The 14,806-nt window shown below is 39.2% G+C and overlaps 1 protein-coding gene across 10 annotated transcripts in view; it reads left to right on the top strand.

The window, feature by feature from the left end:
- The window catches only part of PPARGC1A (PPARG coactivator 1 alpha), a 705,391-nt gene that overhangs the window by 659,604 nt on the left and 30,981 nt on the right, over positions 1-14,806 (top strand). For all 10 annotated transcript variants that reach the window (XM_051842182.2, XM_070069599.1, XM_070069598.1 and 7 more), the window contains 5 exons: positions 618-812; positions 3,338-3,460; positions 4,359-4,563; positions 8,744-8,789; positions 8,899-8,972. In XM_051842182.2, coding sequence (XP_051698142.1) covers positions 618-812; positions 3,338-3,460; positions 4,359-4,563; positions 8,744-8,789; positions 8,899-8,972 — 643 coding nt within the window. The remainder of the gene's footprint in view (positions 1-617; positions 813-3,337; positions 3,461-4,358; positions 4,564-8,743; positions 8,790-8,898; positions 8,973-14,806) is intronic.

Raw genomic sequence — 14,806 nt, 5'->3', positions numbered from 1 at the left:
GGCCATCTTCTACTGCTTTCCCAGGCAGAGAGCTGGATGGGAAGTGGAGTAGCTGGGACTCGAACCGGTGTGCACATGGGATGCCGGCACTGCAGGCAGAGGCTTTAACCCACTGTGCCCCCCGTGCAGGAGGGGGAGTTTCAGTTTTGGCTGTGTTCAGAGAGAGGGCTATTGAAACATTTTGGGTGGCATGGTGTATATTCAGGGTTGCCTTCAGATTGAAACACCATATTGGGAGATGAGATAGATGCAGGTGAAAATTCTCTCTCTCGACCTGTGAGTTCTACATCTTTTCTTAAAGGAAGAGGATGAGAGCATACAGAGAACAAGACACAGCCACATCCAGTAGAATTAAGCCAAGACATAGCCCATGCCAAAGTGGACAGTTCAACAGCTGGAGATCGACACTGTTGAGTTATTCCTGAATTGTGTGTTTCGGACCAAAAGGCAATCTGGAGGGTGAGGAAGACTCCACATTCTGGTGTGGGCATTCAAGCTCTCACTTGGGATCCACTCAGTCAGTTAAACATGTTCAGCCTATGCCAATCAGCAGGGTTACTTACCTCCTGATGTCAACTCACTTGTGTCTGCTGTTTTGTTGTTTTCTGTTTCTGCAGAAGATAGATGAAGAGAATGAGGCAAACTTGCTAGCAGTCCTCACTGAGACCCTGGACAGTCTCCCTGTGGATGAAGACGGATTGCCTTCATTCGATGCGCTGACAGATGCTGACGTGACCACTGACAACGAGGCCAGCCCTTCCTCCATGCCGCACGGCACCCCTCCCCCTCAGGAGGCAGAAGAGCCGTCTCTAGTAAGAACCCGTCCTCCTGGTTAGCAGCAACTGGAGTTGCTTCTGGCTCTCTGCTGCATGGGGCTGATGTAGCAACAGTCAGGTTGGGGGTCTGAATTTAGACTGATGCCAGAACGTTGCCCGAGAATGCTCAGATTTGCAAATTCCATGATTCCTCTACTTGAAAGTGCTGAGAATACAGGCCTTCATGTAGTCTTATTGCAGTTTTTATTTTATTTGTTAGCTATCTTTGGCTGTCTGTATGTTTTTTTGTATCTTACTATTATGTTCATGGCGAAAACTGAGACAACTAAAAAAGAGACTAAAAATTCACCTCTGATTTCAAGGAACCTTTAATATAAAAATGGTTGAAAGCTCCTTTTTTCCTCTTCTTTTTTAATTTTTGAGATAACATTTGTAATTTATATTACAGTCAAAGGCTTAATGCTCCACCAAATAGAGAGTTAAACAAACAAAAATAAAAAAGACCATAGTTCAGCAGGAATATAAGCAAAGGCTATAAATAGCAATGCAATGAAAACTTGTCTATTTCAGTCATACATAGTAAATTTTAAAATAGTCACAGTTCATTAAAGCTATAATAGTTTATCATTCTTAACATATAGTTTAACAAAGGTTGAAAATGAAGTTTAGCAAAACACTAAATATTTCTAAAAATAAAAAAAAAACTAAAAAAAAAGGGAGAAAAGGAAATGCCTGTGGATATCAGTTTTCCTGCAAATATAGTGGTTTGTTAGACTTTGAAATCTCCTTTTGGTTTAAGTTCTATGATGGCCTTTCTAGTGAAACTTTAAATACATGCATAACTTTGAATTGTCACCAAGTTTTTTTTTTTGGTTTGGAGATGGTCTAGCTTATTAAGCAATCCCTAATTGGAAATTTAGGTTTTTCCTTGTGTTTTTCACTCTTACAAATGGTACAATAATTGAAACAATTCCTTTTTATTCTTATATGTACAATTAATTAAATAAATTGGAAGACCAAGGGGTATGCAATACAAGTATTTAAAGAAATTGAATCCATGTTTCTTTCGATGATTGAAAAATAATGACACTTGCTGGCCAGCGCCGCGGCTCAATAGGCTAATCCTCCACCTGCGGCACTAGCACACTGGGTTCTAGTCCTGGTCGGGGCGCCAGATTCTGTCCCGGTTGCCCCTCTTCCAGGCCAGCTCTCTGCTGTGGCCAGGGAGTACAGTGGAGGATGGCCCAAGTGCTTGGGCCCTGCACCCCATGGGAGACCAGGAGAAGCACCTGGCTCCTGGCTTTGGATCAGCACGATGTGCCAGCCGCAGCGGCCATTGAGGGGTGAACCAACGGCAAAGGAAGACCTTTCTCTTCTGTCTCTCTCTCTCACTGTCCACTCTGCCTGTCAAAAAAAAAAAAAAAAAAAAAAAGACACTTGCAAACCAAGATACTTTTATTTATAATATACAATGAAGAATGGATTTTCTTTTCTATGTAGTGCTTGGCCAGGATTTCATTAGTTCCAAGACATAGTTGACGTTTCTGATACAGTCACCTTTTGTCACTTGCCATAAATCTGATGTAATAGCATGGTGTATAAGTTTCCAAAGACCATCTTCTAAACTCTAATTATGTGCTTTGGCATGCCATTTTGAGGTAGTCCTCTCATATCTTTAAGTTCTTAAATGTTGACAGAACACCACATAAACATTTGCAGGCCCTGGTTGTCTTCTTTTGCATTTTGTGTTTTTGATCTTGAGAAGTGTATCTGAGAATTATCCCTTATTTATTCTCCCAGTTCTCCATTTGTCAGTGGCATTGGCTTTGCTGTCCAGTGTCCTGATTTCTTTACATTGTTGCCAGACAATTTGCATCCACACATTCCATTCACTGGGAAGGGCTGCAAGACTCAAAGGCAGACCTGGTGCCAGGGCAGCCAGTTCCTTGAGGAGCATCCACACAAAGGAAGAAACAGGCCAGGAGACAGTGAGTGGTCTGTGTCGAACTCCACCTTGTCATTCACAGGCCGACACTCACAAAGCCTCTTCTTCCTTCCTGAAATCAGGGGTATTTGCTCTTTGATCTGAAACATTTCTTGAATAAGTAAATTTGTGTATTTGGTTGTGACACAGAGTTCAAAGCACCACAAACTTTTTATTTATTACCACTTGATTGAGGGCAGAATGTGTATTTCATCTTCCCCAGGGCTGAGTCCTCATGTAGCAAGGCAGCGTTTCTTACCTCATTAGCAGTGGTTTGGAAATCATTTTGGCAACCTCCTTGTACTTTATCTAAAAAGCGTGGTAGTAGACAGTCCCAAATCTGAAATGTCGGAAAAGAAAATGCTTTTCTAGTTGGTAGTGCAATGCCCAACTTTTTCTAACTTTAAAAAAAAAAGTTTCCTTTAGCACTATTGTGCTAAGGTGCGATATAATTGAAGAATGATAAATACTTTTTATAAATATTATCAATTTTAAGTTTAAAATTTCAACAACTTTTTCAGATGCATAAGAGATGACTAACTTTTCTTGGTTTTCCCCTTCCCTGATCCGTTTCTAGCTTAAGAAGCTCTTACTAGCACCGGCCAACACTCAGTTAAGTTATAATGAATGCAGCGGTGTCAGTACCCACAACCATGCAAACCATAATCACAGGATCAGAACAAACCCCGCAGTTGTTAAGGTACAAACGTAAGCTTCTTCATATGGGGAGACAGCAACAAAGGGTTTTGCTTGTAGCTGTAAAACAAAGGGCAGGTTTGCGTGGGGGAATACTGCAGGAATGCCTTGCCACGGCTGCTTGCTAAAGGGGAGATAGATTGCTCAATCGGTTTCCAAAGGCTACACTTGAGCTACTTAAAACTTCTTAGAAAGGGTCCATTTATGCTTTGTCTTGGGATAACCACAATGGAAGTGGGACCCTCTGTGTCTCCTGGCCCACTTTGTTAATACACGGAGCTCTGTGGGCTACAGACGGATTCACTGATAGGCTGGCATTGTGTATGAGTGACTTGAAGGTGTAGCAGGGCTGTTTTGCCAGCTGTCCAACTTGAGATTGCTTTGGAATCGCTGCGATAGCGCTCTCGCTCTCTCTCTCTTGCTCTCTCTCTCTCTCTCTCTCTGCCATTAATGGGAAGCAATGCTGGCAATGACATAATTCGGTTAGCGGGCTGTATTAAACAATGTTTGTGTTGCCATTCACTGTGAGTGAAAACGGAGCGTTAAGGGGTACTTAAGAGAGTTGTGAATACTGGGCTTCAGCAATCAGCGGCAAATTAAGGTTTAAACCAGTTTATTTTTTTTTATTCACAGTAAAGGCGCTGTAGGGTCTTGTTAGTTACATGTTGCTGAGTAGGAACATTGAAATGTAGGCAAAATGAAATAAAAAGCTGAATAAATGTCATTTAGGAATTTTAAATGTAATTTTCTTTCCTTGTTCTGCAAACAATTATTCACAGCTCATAGATCGAGTACACTTAGACTGAACACTTCATTGAAAATCTCATCTCTTCAGAAAACCTATATCCATTCTGATAAGGTTCAGTTCACTAATTTTCGCTTTCTTTATGCCTTGTTTTAAGACTGAGAATTCATGGAGCAATAAAGCGAAGAGCATTTGTCAACAGCAAAAGCCACAAAGACGTCCCTGCTCGGAGCTTCTCAAGTATCTGACCACAAACAATGACCCTCCGCACACCAAACCCGCAGAGAACAGGAACAGCAGCAGAGACAAATGCAACTCCAAAAAGAAGTTCCACTCACAGTCGCAGTCGCAACATGTGCAAGGTAGGCTGGGCGCCCGAGGGAGCGGCCGGGAGGGTGCGCTTGGCAGAGAGAGCGACCCCAAGGGCCGCGTTCCCAGACTGAACGCGTCCAGCCCAGCTGTGTCTCCCTATGGAAAGGGAACCAGCGCTTTACGGCAGAGGGGAAAAACAGACTCCTTCGCTGGACACAGGTTGAGCATATCGTGTTATGCTGACAAGCAGTCTGCTCCCAATCAGCAGAAGAAATGTTAGCCAGGCGGAGGTGGGTTGGGTGGGAAGGGATTGCAACATCACGTGGGGCTTAGAGGGCTCTCTGAATTGCTGAGATAATTGAAGTTATGAGTAAGTGGGGCTCACCAATTCATTAAAGAGCTGTTGTTTTTTCCCTACCAGTAAGGGGGAAAAATGAGGCGTCCTAGATTTACCTCATTTACCTTATGAGTAGTAAATGGTATTTATGCGCTCTCTCGTTTTTAAGATCACATGCTGTACTCACAGGATCTGAAAATTCCTGAATTTTTTTTTCCTTTCTATTAAGAAATTATGACCTGGATTACAGTAAACATCTGGGTTGATTGGTACAATTTGCATACATTGCTGGAAGGCTGGCGCTGCTGAGGTGGATTGGGGTTGATTTGGGCAAAGCTGCTTTTGGCAGAGACGCACTTTTCTTCCTGGCTCCTCTTGAAATGTTGTCGTGTCAGAGGCCTAAAGAGAGCTTTTGTTGGAAGTAAGTGTTGCTTTGCAATATGTCAGCTTCTACCGTACAGCTACCCCCAACCTCATCGTGGAAGTAGGCATATTCCAAAACAGCAATTATAAAAATCCACCTCTTTTCTTTTTTTCCTTTTGTTTCCCCAACGTCTCCTTCTAGCTGCAGAGTGGTAGCCCCTGCTCCCTGTGTTGAATCATGCTTGTTTCACGCAGGTATGCTGTTGTTGCTGCTGATTTCAATAAATAGTTCCTTCTGTTTTTTTAAGCTTCCCTCCCTCATCCCAACCACACCATTTGCCCAGATTTTTCAAGAAACTTTCCTTTAATATTTTAGATCGTCTCTCAATTTGGCTTTGGTCTGGTGGATATGTCAAAGTAGCTGTCCATTCCCTTCCGTCAGTCTGGGGGAATGCATTTAGCAAACTGGGCCAAATTCCCTTGTGGCTCTCTTTGCCCTGATTGGCTCTTTGTCATAACTCAGGAAGGGCTGCTCTCAGGGCAGGACCAGGGTGCTGGGGCACTTGCCTCAGGTGAAGAGAAGCCAGCTGGGCTCACTCTACCAAGCGAACTACAGGGTTCTTGGGGCACCATTCTCCCTTGTCCTGCTGTTTTCTGGAGCTGAATTTAAACTCCCAAGTTCAATGAATCTCTGTCATCTGTGAACCCAGCCTCAGGAGCACATGTTTCAAAGAATTCTCCCTCTCCTTTTGGATTCTGAACCTTTTTTTTTTTTTTTTTTTTTTTTTTTTTTTTTTTTTTTTACATTCATGTATCACTCAGTGTAACTTTACACAGTTTCCAATCATGACAGTGAAGGCTTGATTTAGGCCTCTTTTTCTTTTTCTTTTTTTTTTTTTTTTAGATTTATTTATTTGAGAAGCTGAATTAGAGAGAGAGAGGTTTTCCTCTTGCTGGCTCACTCCCCAAATGGCTGCAATGGCCGAGCTGGCCGGAAGCCAGGAGCCAAGAACTATAAGCTTCCTCTGGGTCTCCCATGTGTGTGCAGGGGCCCAAGTACTCAGGCCATCCTCCACCGCCCTCCCAGACCACCAGCAAGGAGCTGGATCAGAGGGGGAGCATCCAGGACATGAACCGGTGCCCACATGGGATGCCAGCGCCACAGGCAGAGGCCTAACCTACTAGCCACAGCGCCAGCTCCTTGAGAAGGCCTCTTGATGAGACATGCTTTATCTGGATTTTTTTAAAGGTATTTACCTGTGTCAAGGCATGAAAAGTTTATCCCAGAACACAGTCTGTAGTTATTAAAGGCCTAGTAGACATGAAACATGCCTGGCTAGTAACGCCCAATAGCTACCCAGCTTCAGAAATGAAGTTTTTATTAAAAATCAAAAAGGAGACATTGTATGAACAACCAGAGATATTAAATGAGAGTGTCTACTGAGGTCAGCTGCCTGCATTGTACTTTTCCTCACTGAACTTCCTGTGTGTTCTCTGTAACCCTGTGGGATTAGGTTCTTTTCAGTTCCTTAGGAGACTTGTTTAGGCTTTGCCCTGTGTTGGCCTCACACTTATTCACCAATGGATGCTTCACTGGTGCTTCCATCCAAACACAACATGATCTGCATATAAAAGATGCCTTCCTGCCCTCAAGGATCCTACAGGTCTCTGGTCTGTCAGTCATTGGAGCAGGATGGGTGGACTTTCAGGAAACCAAGACAATACTGCTGTGGTGGTAGCATTTGTGAGACTGGACTTCTTCAGGGATTAGGTTCTGCTTATGGTTTGGGGGCTGCACCCTGCCTAGAGTTATCTTTTCTTTTTTGCCTTTGCTCCTCTTAAATATGGCTGATGCCAAGCCCTCTCATTCCAATACTCTTGACCTTATGGGTATCCAACTACCAAAAACTACCAAAACCATGTGGATCTTCCTCTGGGCCTTTCAATGTAACATGGCATCACCATGTTAAGAGCTAGAATTTCAGTTTCTGATTTTTAATGTGTATTTATTGTATGACATAGTCCATTAGTGGTTATATTTTCTATAGAACTTGTCTGAATTATCCTAATTATTAGGTTAATATCATGAATGTTGGGAAAATTCCCTCATAAATGTATTCTTTTTGAAAGCTTTATTAAATTAGTCATGCTAAAAAATTAATGTGAAATCAGCTCATTTATCTATATATATGAAGAAGCCAATCAATCAGTGTACCTAATTTGTAGAAGACAGCATGAGCTTTGTATTTCTGGATGCACATTGGATAGATGATATGCCATTCAATTGCTTGAAAACTAAATTTAAATCTACAAATTAAATGTATAAATATTATTTATGCAAGTAAAGTACCTAATTCAGGCTAATTTGGACATAAATAATATCTTCACATTTCAAAGGACCTTAATTGCTGGAACTGATGAATTTACTTTAAAGTTTATTGAATGCAATTCCTTTTGATAATAAGAGACAGGAAACATAATCTTGGCAACTCTGCCAGTCACCAGTTTCATGACCCTAGAAATATCATTTAGCATCTTTGGGTCTCAGTTTCTTCATGCATAAAGTAAGAAAGTTTATCCCAAAGACCTTTTTGGTCACCTCTGTGATTTTCACTGCATAAATGGCTATCTGTTGAAAATAGGTTAATGAGAACAAATTGACATAAACCTGCACAAATATATGTCCATAGATAAGCAAATATGTGTATATAAATATATATCTACACACAAGATACAAGGATATTTATCAAGTGTGTTTCTCACTATATTTTCCCCTCCTTCTGTTCAAATACAAGACTGCCATGGAGAAGCCATTGAAATTTTGGAGTGAGAAGATTCTTACTCCACCCTTCAGTATTGGGGAATGCCTCCTGTAGGAGGTAAGATTTAGGAAAACACAGAAGTAGTGAGGTCTCTTTCAGAGTCTGCAGATCTCTCCACTGTTAAACAGAGTATCTGCACTTTGTTGTCAAATATGGGGATCCCAGCTCCATATAAGCCATCTGGATCAATGTCTACAATTTTTTGTAATCTCTCAATTAGTTTTCAGTGAATGGGATGCTTATTGCTTGAGCTTTGGCCTCATGGAAATAACCTATTCTCAGGGCTAGATATAAAATTATACATTTTAGGAGTAAAATCAACTGAATATTCATAGCGTTCTGTCACATTGTGGTTCCTCTGCTGTTTTCTCGTCTAAACAAACCGTATACTCTATTCCAAATTAAAACAGAAAGCATTATTTCTCTTTGATGGTATGATGCAAATTTTGTATCTTTTATAGGGATGGTACATTTTGGGGAAAATTCTGTTTTTGTATGTGTTTTCACATGACAGCTTACTGATACAAATGTTGTTTGGAATTTGTTTTAACATAACGGACTGCTATCTGACTTTGATCCAATATTCAGGGGTTTCCTTAGTTCAGTCTTCCAGTTTCCTCGCCGTGTTTCCCACTTGACTGAAGTAGGAAGGAAGCGAATCTAAGAAAGACTCAATATTTCATAATTAGTTTCTTTTTCTCCCTTTAGCCAAACCAACAACTTTATCTCTTCCTCTGACCCCAGAGTCACCAAAGTAAGTATTAAGAAATGGAATCATTTTCAGAAAGGGAAGGGGGTTCTAATACTTTTGGCTACAGCAACTCCATTTCAGTTTGTTTTTATAAATGTGCCATATCTTCCAGTGACCCCAAGGGTTCCCCATTTGAGAACAAGACTATTGAACGAACCTTAAGTGTGGAACTCTCTGGAACTGCAGGTAAGCCTTACATTTCACTTTGGACTTCTGTGTGTGTGTGTGTGTGTGTGAGTATGTGTGTGTTAGAAATACATGGGAGACAGTGGAGTCGATTCTAGATGCATTTGAAAAACTTAACAAATGAAATTGGATAAGCAGTTATCTGCAAATCTTTGGAGTTACTTAATTTTTGAGAAAAAAACTGAACATTTTTAAAAAGAGAAGTCATTTATTGTGTGTCACATCTGGGCTAGAGCTTCTGATGCAGATTGTTTTGTGTCCTCCAATAACCTTTTTTCAAAAAAAATTACCAAAACTTGAGTAGGAGGAGAAATGTGCATTTATTGATCTCCCAGTCAATAAGTTGCCACGGTATACGTGGTTTTGGTTAATTTCACACCAAACTCATGAGGATGGTGGTCATTTTCTCATTTTTAAGATAAGGAAATAAGATTCTGGTATGTTAAAGAACTCCCAAGATCTTAGAACTGGAAAGAAAAAAGCAAAAGGATTGAACTCGGGTTCATTGATTTTCAGTGTTTCCCTTGGAATATTTTCTTAATTCTCCATCATACCTCATGACAAAACACTGTCCTCTCTGTCTTACTATTTTTATGTCTTTCCAGCAAAGGAGGATAGTGAATATATATGCATCCATCAAAACAAAGTGTCTTTATATACTTTTCAGCAAGAGTATTTCCTACATCCTTTTGGCCTTCTGCACTCCTTTAGCCAGCCTTTACCTGCTGGAGAGAAAGGAGCTTTCAGTACGTGGGCTGACTGAGGAGTTCCTAGACAAACCTCTCAGTTGGTTGTAGATGGTGATTCTGCATTAAGGGCTTGGGTTGAGGTACCTGATCCCAAGCAGAAATGAGTTTTAGGATGTCTGAACAAGGAATTCTTGTGGCCCTGGCCATTTCTGATAATAGCAAAGGAATAATAAGTTAAACAAGATATGCTTTCAACCAGAGCTATGGTGCCTATACACATAGTGGTCATTGTCACTAAGTTTAATTTCACGCTTTGAGTTGGCTGAATTATCTCCTAATGAAAGGGCTATTGCATGATTGCATGATTTGGTCAAGCAGTACAGTAGTAAATTTCATGGTGTATAAAGAACACGGGTGTATATGTAGATGCTCATGTATAGGGACAAATATATCTGTTTTATTGATTATATACTTCCATATATGTTTATTGATTACATACTTATATTCACTTATAGATGTAAATATATCAAAGCATATATATAACACTTTAGGCATATGCATTTCTTAAATTGATGCAGATATAACATCATTTCTTAAATAAATTATAACAATACAATTAGAAGTAACATTTTTGTATATATGCAAACATAATATAATATTCAAAAGAGGTATGTCTAACTAGTGATGACCAGTAATTGGTGGGTTTATTTAAAAAGCTGATTCCATCATATTGAATTTTGTTATTTTAGTTTGTACTTAAAACAAACAAGGGGTCTTCCAAGACTTAATGGAAAATATGCATGATATTTTAAATCTGTTTTCCCATGATTTCTTTAAGGATTTAAGTATTTTTATCTGAACAGCAGAGAGAAAGATAGAAAGAGATATCTTCCATCCACTGGTTCACTCCCAAAATGGCCACAATGGCCGGTACTGGGCCAGAATGCAGCCAGGAGCCAGGAGCTTCTTCTCAGTCTCCCATGTGGGTGAAGGGCCCGAGCACTTGGGCTGTGTTCTACTGCTTCCTGGGAGCATCAGCAGAGAGGAGGACTACAGTGGAGCAGCCAGGACAGGAAGCAGCACTTCTATGGAATGCTGGCATTGCGAGCCTCTGCGTCACCTGCTATGCCCACAGCACCAGCCTCTCCCATTAATTTTGTAAAGGCTCCTCCATATAAATATGTAATCAAACCTCATAGTTTTTGTAGAAGACAGAGACCATTACCCCGAGCTAACTGGGGAACCATTCATTGTTCTTGCACAATCCATACCAACAATCTATCACAGATGGTATCTTTGTTTTGTTTCTTGCTCTTTGAAGGGAAAGAAGGAAATACAATTTTATGGTAGTCTGAAGGCAAAATATTTCTAGATTTTTATGATTTCTCCTGACGTTTTTCCAAAACTAATTTGGCAGTGCTTCTTTTAGCAACATACTTTTGTTAGATCTTTTTATAGTGATGATTTTTCATATTCATATTCCATTCATTTGTATGATATTTTACCATTTTTAGTAATTTTTCAAACACCAGTGCAATTGACATGGGCTGGTTTTAGAAAATCTGCTATTGTGGCTTTTGGTAACAATTCAGCTTAAAAGAATCTGTTAATTAGTATTAGTCAAAATGTTGTGGGCATTAGTCAGTTACCCTCTGGTAAAGTTGGGTGAGAGAATTTCCATTCTATATGTCAACACCAAGCTTCCCATTCAAGGCCACTTTTAACGATTTTCTCATTATAAATAATGTCAGCTTCCTACAAAAATGTCAAAAATGCCATGAAGTAGAAAGCATTAATTCTAAAAAGTTATCCATATTATTAAATCCATATTGTTAAAATGTGGACATTTTAATACACTAATTTGTGTATGTGTATATACTTATACTCGTGTATTAATTTTTCATTCTAATTTTGTAAATTAACCTCCTAATAAGAAAGTTTTACATCACTTTAAACCCTTTATTTTCAGGCCTTTTAGAGTACTGCATAATATTTGTGTAGGCATATCAATTTATTTAATCACACTCCTCTTGTTATATGTGAATGTTACTCTTCTGAAATCACACTGTATTGGAAATCTTTGCTCAAACTTTTATCTCTTTTTCTTAAAATACTTTCTTAACGGTTATTAATGTTTAAATTAAAGATATAAATATCTTGGCTGGTATGTATACATATTTTTCCAATTCAATAATCTGATTAGCACTGTATGAATAGCTTGCTTTAGTACATCTTTTCTAATGTTGGATATCTTTTTCAAATTTATAGACATGAACATATTTCATTTGCTTTTCTTCCATTGGTAAAATTAAGATATTAAAAGCACTTAATTTTAGTTTCTTCTTAGCAGAAATTTGAACATTTCCTCCTGTTAACAAATATCTAGTTTTCAATAATTTAGTTATCATTTTGAAATGTTAATAGGTTATTACAAGACAGGTTAATATTTATAAAAGGGTATTTTGGTTAATAGTAGGAATCTTTAAAATTGTACGTAGTAGATTTATTTCTGTTAGTGAATCAACTTTCATCTTATTAGTTTAAACCCTTTATTCATGGCCTTGTTGAAAGATTACTGAGTGCAATTGAAATAAATTTACTGACTTTTTTTAAAAGAATTATTTTATTTATTTGAAAGTCAGAGTTACACAGAAAGAGGAGGAGAGGCAGAGAGAGAGAGAGAGAGAGAGAGAGAGAGTCTTCCATTCCTCTGGTTCACTCCCCAGATGGCTACAGTAGCTGGAGCTGGGCCAATCCAAAGCCAGGAGCCAGGAGCTTCTTCTGGGTCTCCCACATGAGTGCAGGGGCCCAAGGAGTTACGTCATCTTCTACTGCTTTCCCAAGCCACAGCAGTGAACTGGATGGAAAGAGGAGCAGCCAGGACTCGAACCAGCGCCCATATGGGACGCTTGCGATTCAGACTGGGGCTTTAAGCGGCTGTGCCACAGCACCAGTATGTTTAATACCTGCTCTTTACTGGCAGCATAGTAGGTCTTGTTACGTGTACAACCAGGATAAGGTTGAGACTGTGTAAAGTGTCGAGCATAGCGCTTGCCATAGACATGCTAAGTAAATGTTCCTGTGTGTAAGACTCGAGCTTATGGTCTGGTAGGAGAATAATACATGTTGATAGCTAGCATGAGGGTAAAATATTATTGATTGTATATAATATTTATTATATTTATTTATTTATTACATTTTATTACTATCTCAGAAAGGTGGGTCCAGAGGGTGGTTTTAGTTTGTAGAGCTTGATCGTCAGTTGTAGCTGTGAAGAGTCAGTTGGAGAAGCTAAGGTAGAGTCATCTTGCATGTATATAAGAGAAGAAATTTAGAGCAACAGGGAAACAAGGAAATGATAAGGAACTTGGAACATACTGAATGCAGCTAAAGGTCAAGTTTAGAAACGATCTGGAGGGTGGTATAAGGAGGATGGCCTGAGTGGTGGTGGTGGGATTTTCCTTTCTTCATAGAGACAGTTTGAGTGTGAACTGTGATGCGTAATGAACTGTGATGTGTAATGTCTATGATACCCATCTCTCCTGAAACTCTTCAGTAAACTGTGTCGCTTGCCTGTGTTTGGAGGATGTGACAAACACTGTAACTCAAGAAAATCACAAGGAGAGAAAAGCAGTTATCAAAGGGAACATTCTAAACTGCCTTTAGTTAAAGACAACGATTATGTAAAGGATTAAAAAGAATTATACACAGAAGACCATGGATCTTAGTGGAGAATGGGACTGGGAATGGGGAGGGGTAGGAGATTAGATGGGAGAGTGGGTATGGTGAGAAGAATCGCTGTATTCCTAAAGTTATACTTATGAAATGCATGATGTTTGCATTTCCTAAATAAAAGGTTTCTTTGGGAGGAAATAAAAATAAAAAAGAATTATAAAGACAGTTAAGGAACTGAAAGAAACATTAGGGCAATATCATCATCATAGGATTGACAGAGATGATCCAAGGAAAGATGTGTAGAGAAAACTGAGCTCTCCCTAGGATAAACTGACATGGGAAATCCAAAGGGAAAAATATATATTTGTATCAAATTTTAAATCTTAAGGGTAGAAAGAAGAGAAGTTAAAGATGGAACAGAAGTAAGAAGGCAGGAAACCAGAGTTCCTCAGATAACATGAGTTGGCCTGGGAAGTGAAATCTGTAAGGAATTGTAAAATGGAACACACATTTCCCTTCCTTAACCTCTAAATCCTTGCTCTTTCTTGGCCTTAGCTTTCTCAACTTTAAAGTCATATTCATAACAATCAGGCTGAAATTACTGTCTGACTCAAGTGACTAAATCAAGGTTGAAATACAAAATTGCCAGTATTCAGCTATTATTGACATACAAAAGCAGCCATTGCATGTGATCAACCTGAATTAAAATATATTGTAAACAGCAAAGCTCCAAATAAAAGTAAACTATTAAGATTCATCTTAAAAGGCTGATAGCATGGCTTAGTGAAATTATGCAAAACTTTGCTTATATGTTTGACAAATCCAAGTTCAAATTCTGGATCTATCCTCAGGTAGTGTATGGCCCTGGTCTATCTCAACATCTTTAAGCTTCAAATGAAGAATGTAATAGTACCTAACTCTCACCGGGGCACTGTGTGTATTAAATGAGATAAAACATGAAGGTCAGCATATTATTTTAGTAGTCCATAAGTACTAACTCTTTAATTACTTCATCTACTAAGGTCATGATACCTTGCTTCTTATCTTTTCAATTTTTGACTCTCTTCACCTCTTTTGTTGAACCTGCTGCTATAGCACCTTCTCATATATGAAGTTATTTATTCTTTGTGTTAGCCCCTTCCCCATCAATGTACCTCAACTTTCCCACAATGCTTTGGCTCTGGGTGTGGGATTTAGCAAATCAAAGTAGAAGCAACAGCTTTGGATACTCTCTGAACAACAGCTCCTTGAATTACTACAAATCCTGGAAATTAGGCACTCCCTAATCAACACTTTATATATATTGTCTTTTCGACTCTCTGCCCATTTCACTGTTGAAGAAAAAGCTATGATGACACCAGCTATGTGGTGGATTCTGAGTTCATATCAGATCTGTCTGACTAGCAATTATGGCACTTTGATGAAGCCTGAATTTTAAAGATAGTGGTTGACATCTGTTATGTTCAATAG

This window comes from Oryctolagus cuniculus, chromosome 2, assembly GCF_964237555.1.
Source record: "Oryctolagus cuniculus chromosome 2, mOryCun1.1, whole genome shotgun sequence".
Taxonomy (NCBI): Eukaryota; Metazoa; Chordata; class Mammalia; order Lagomorpha; family Leporidae; genus Oryctolagus; species Oryctolagus cuniculus.
Note: the sequence above shows the minus strand (reverse complement) of the source record. Positions and strands in the feature narration are given on the sequence as shown.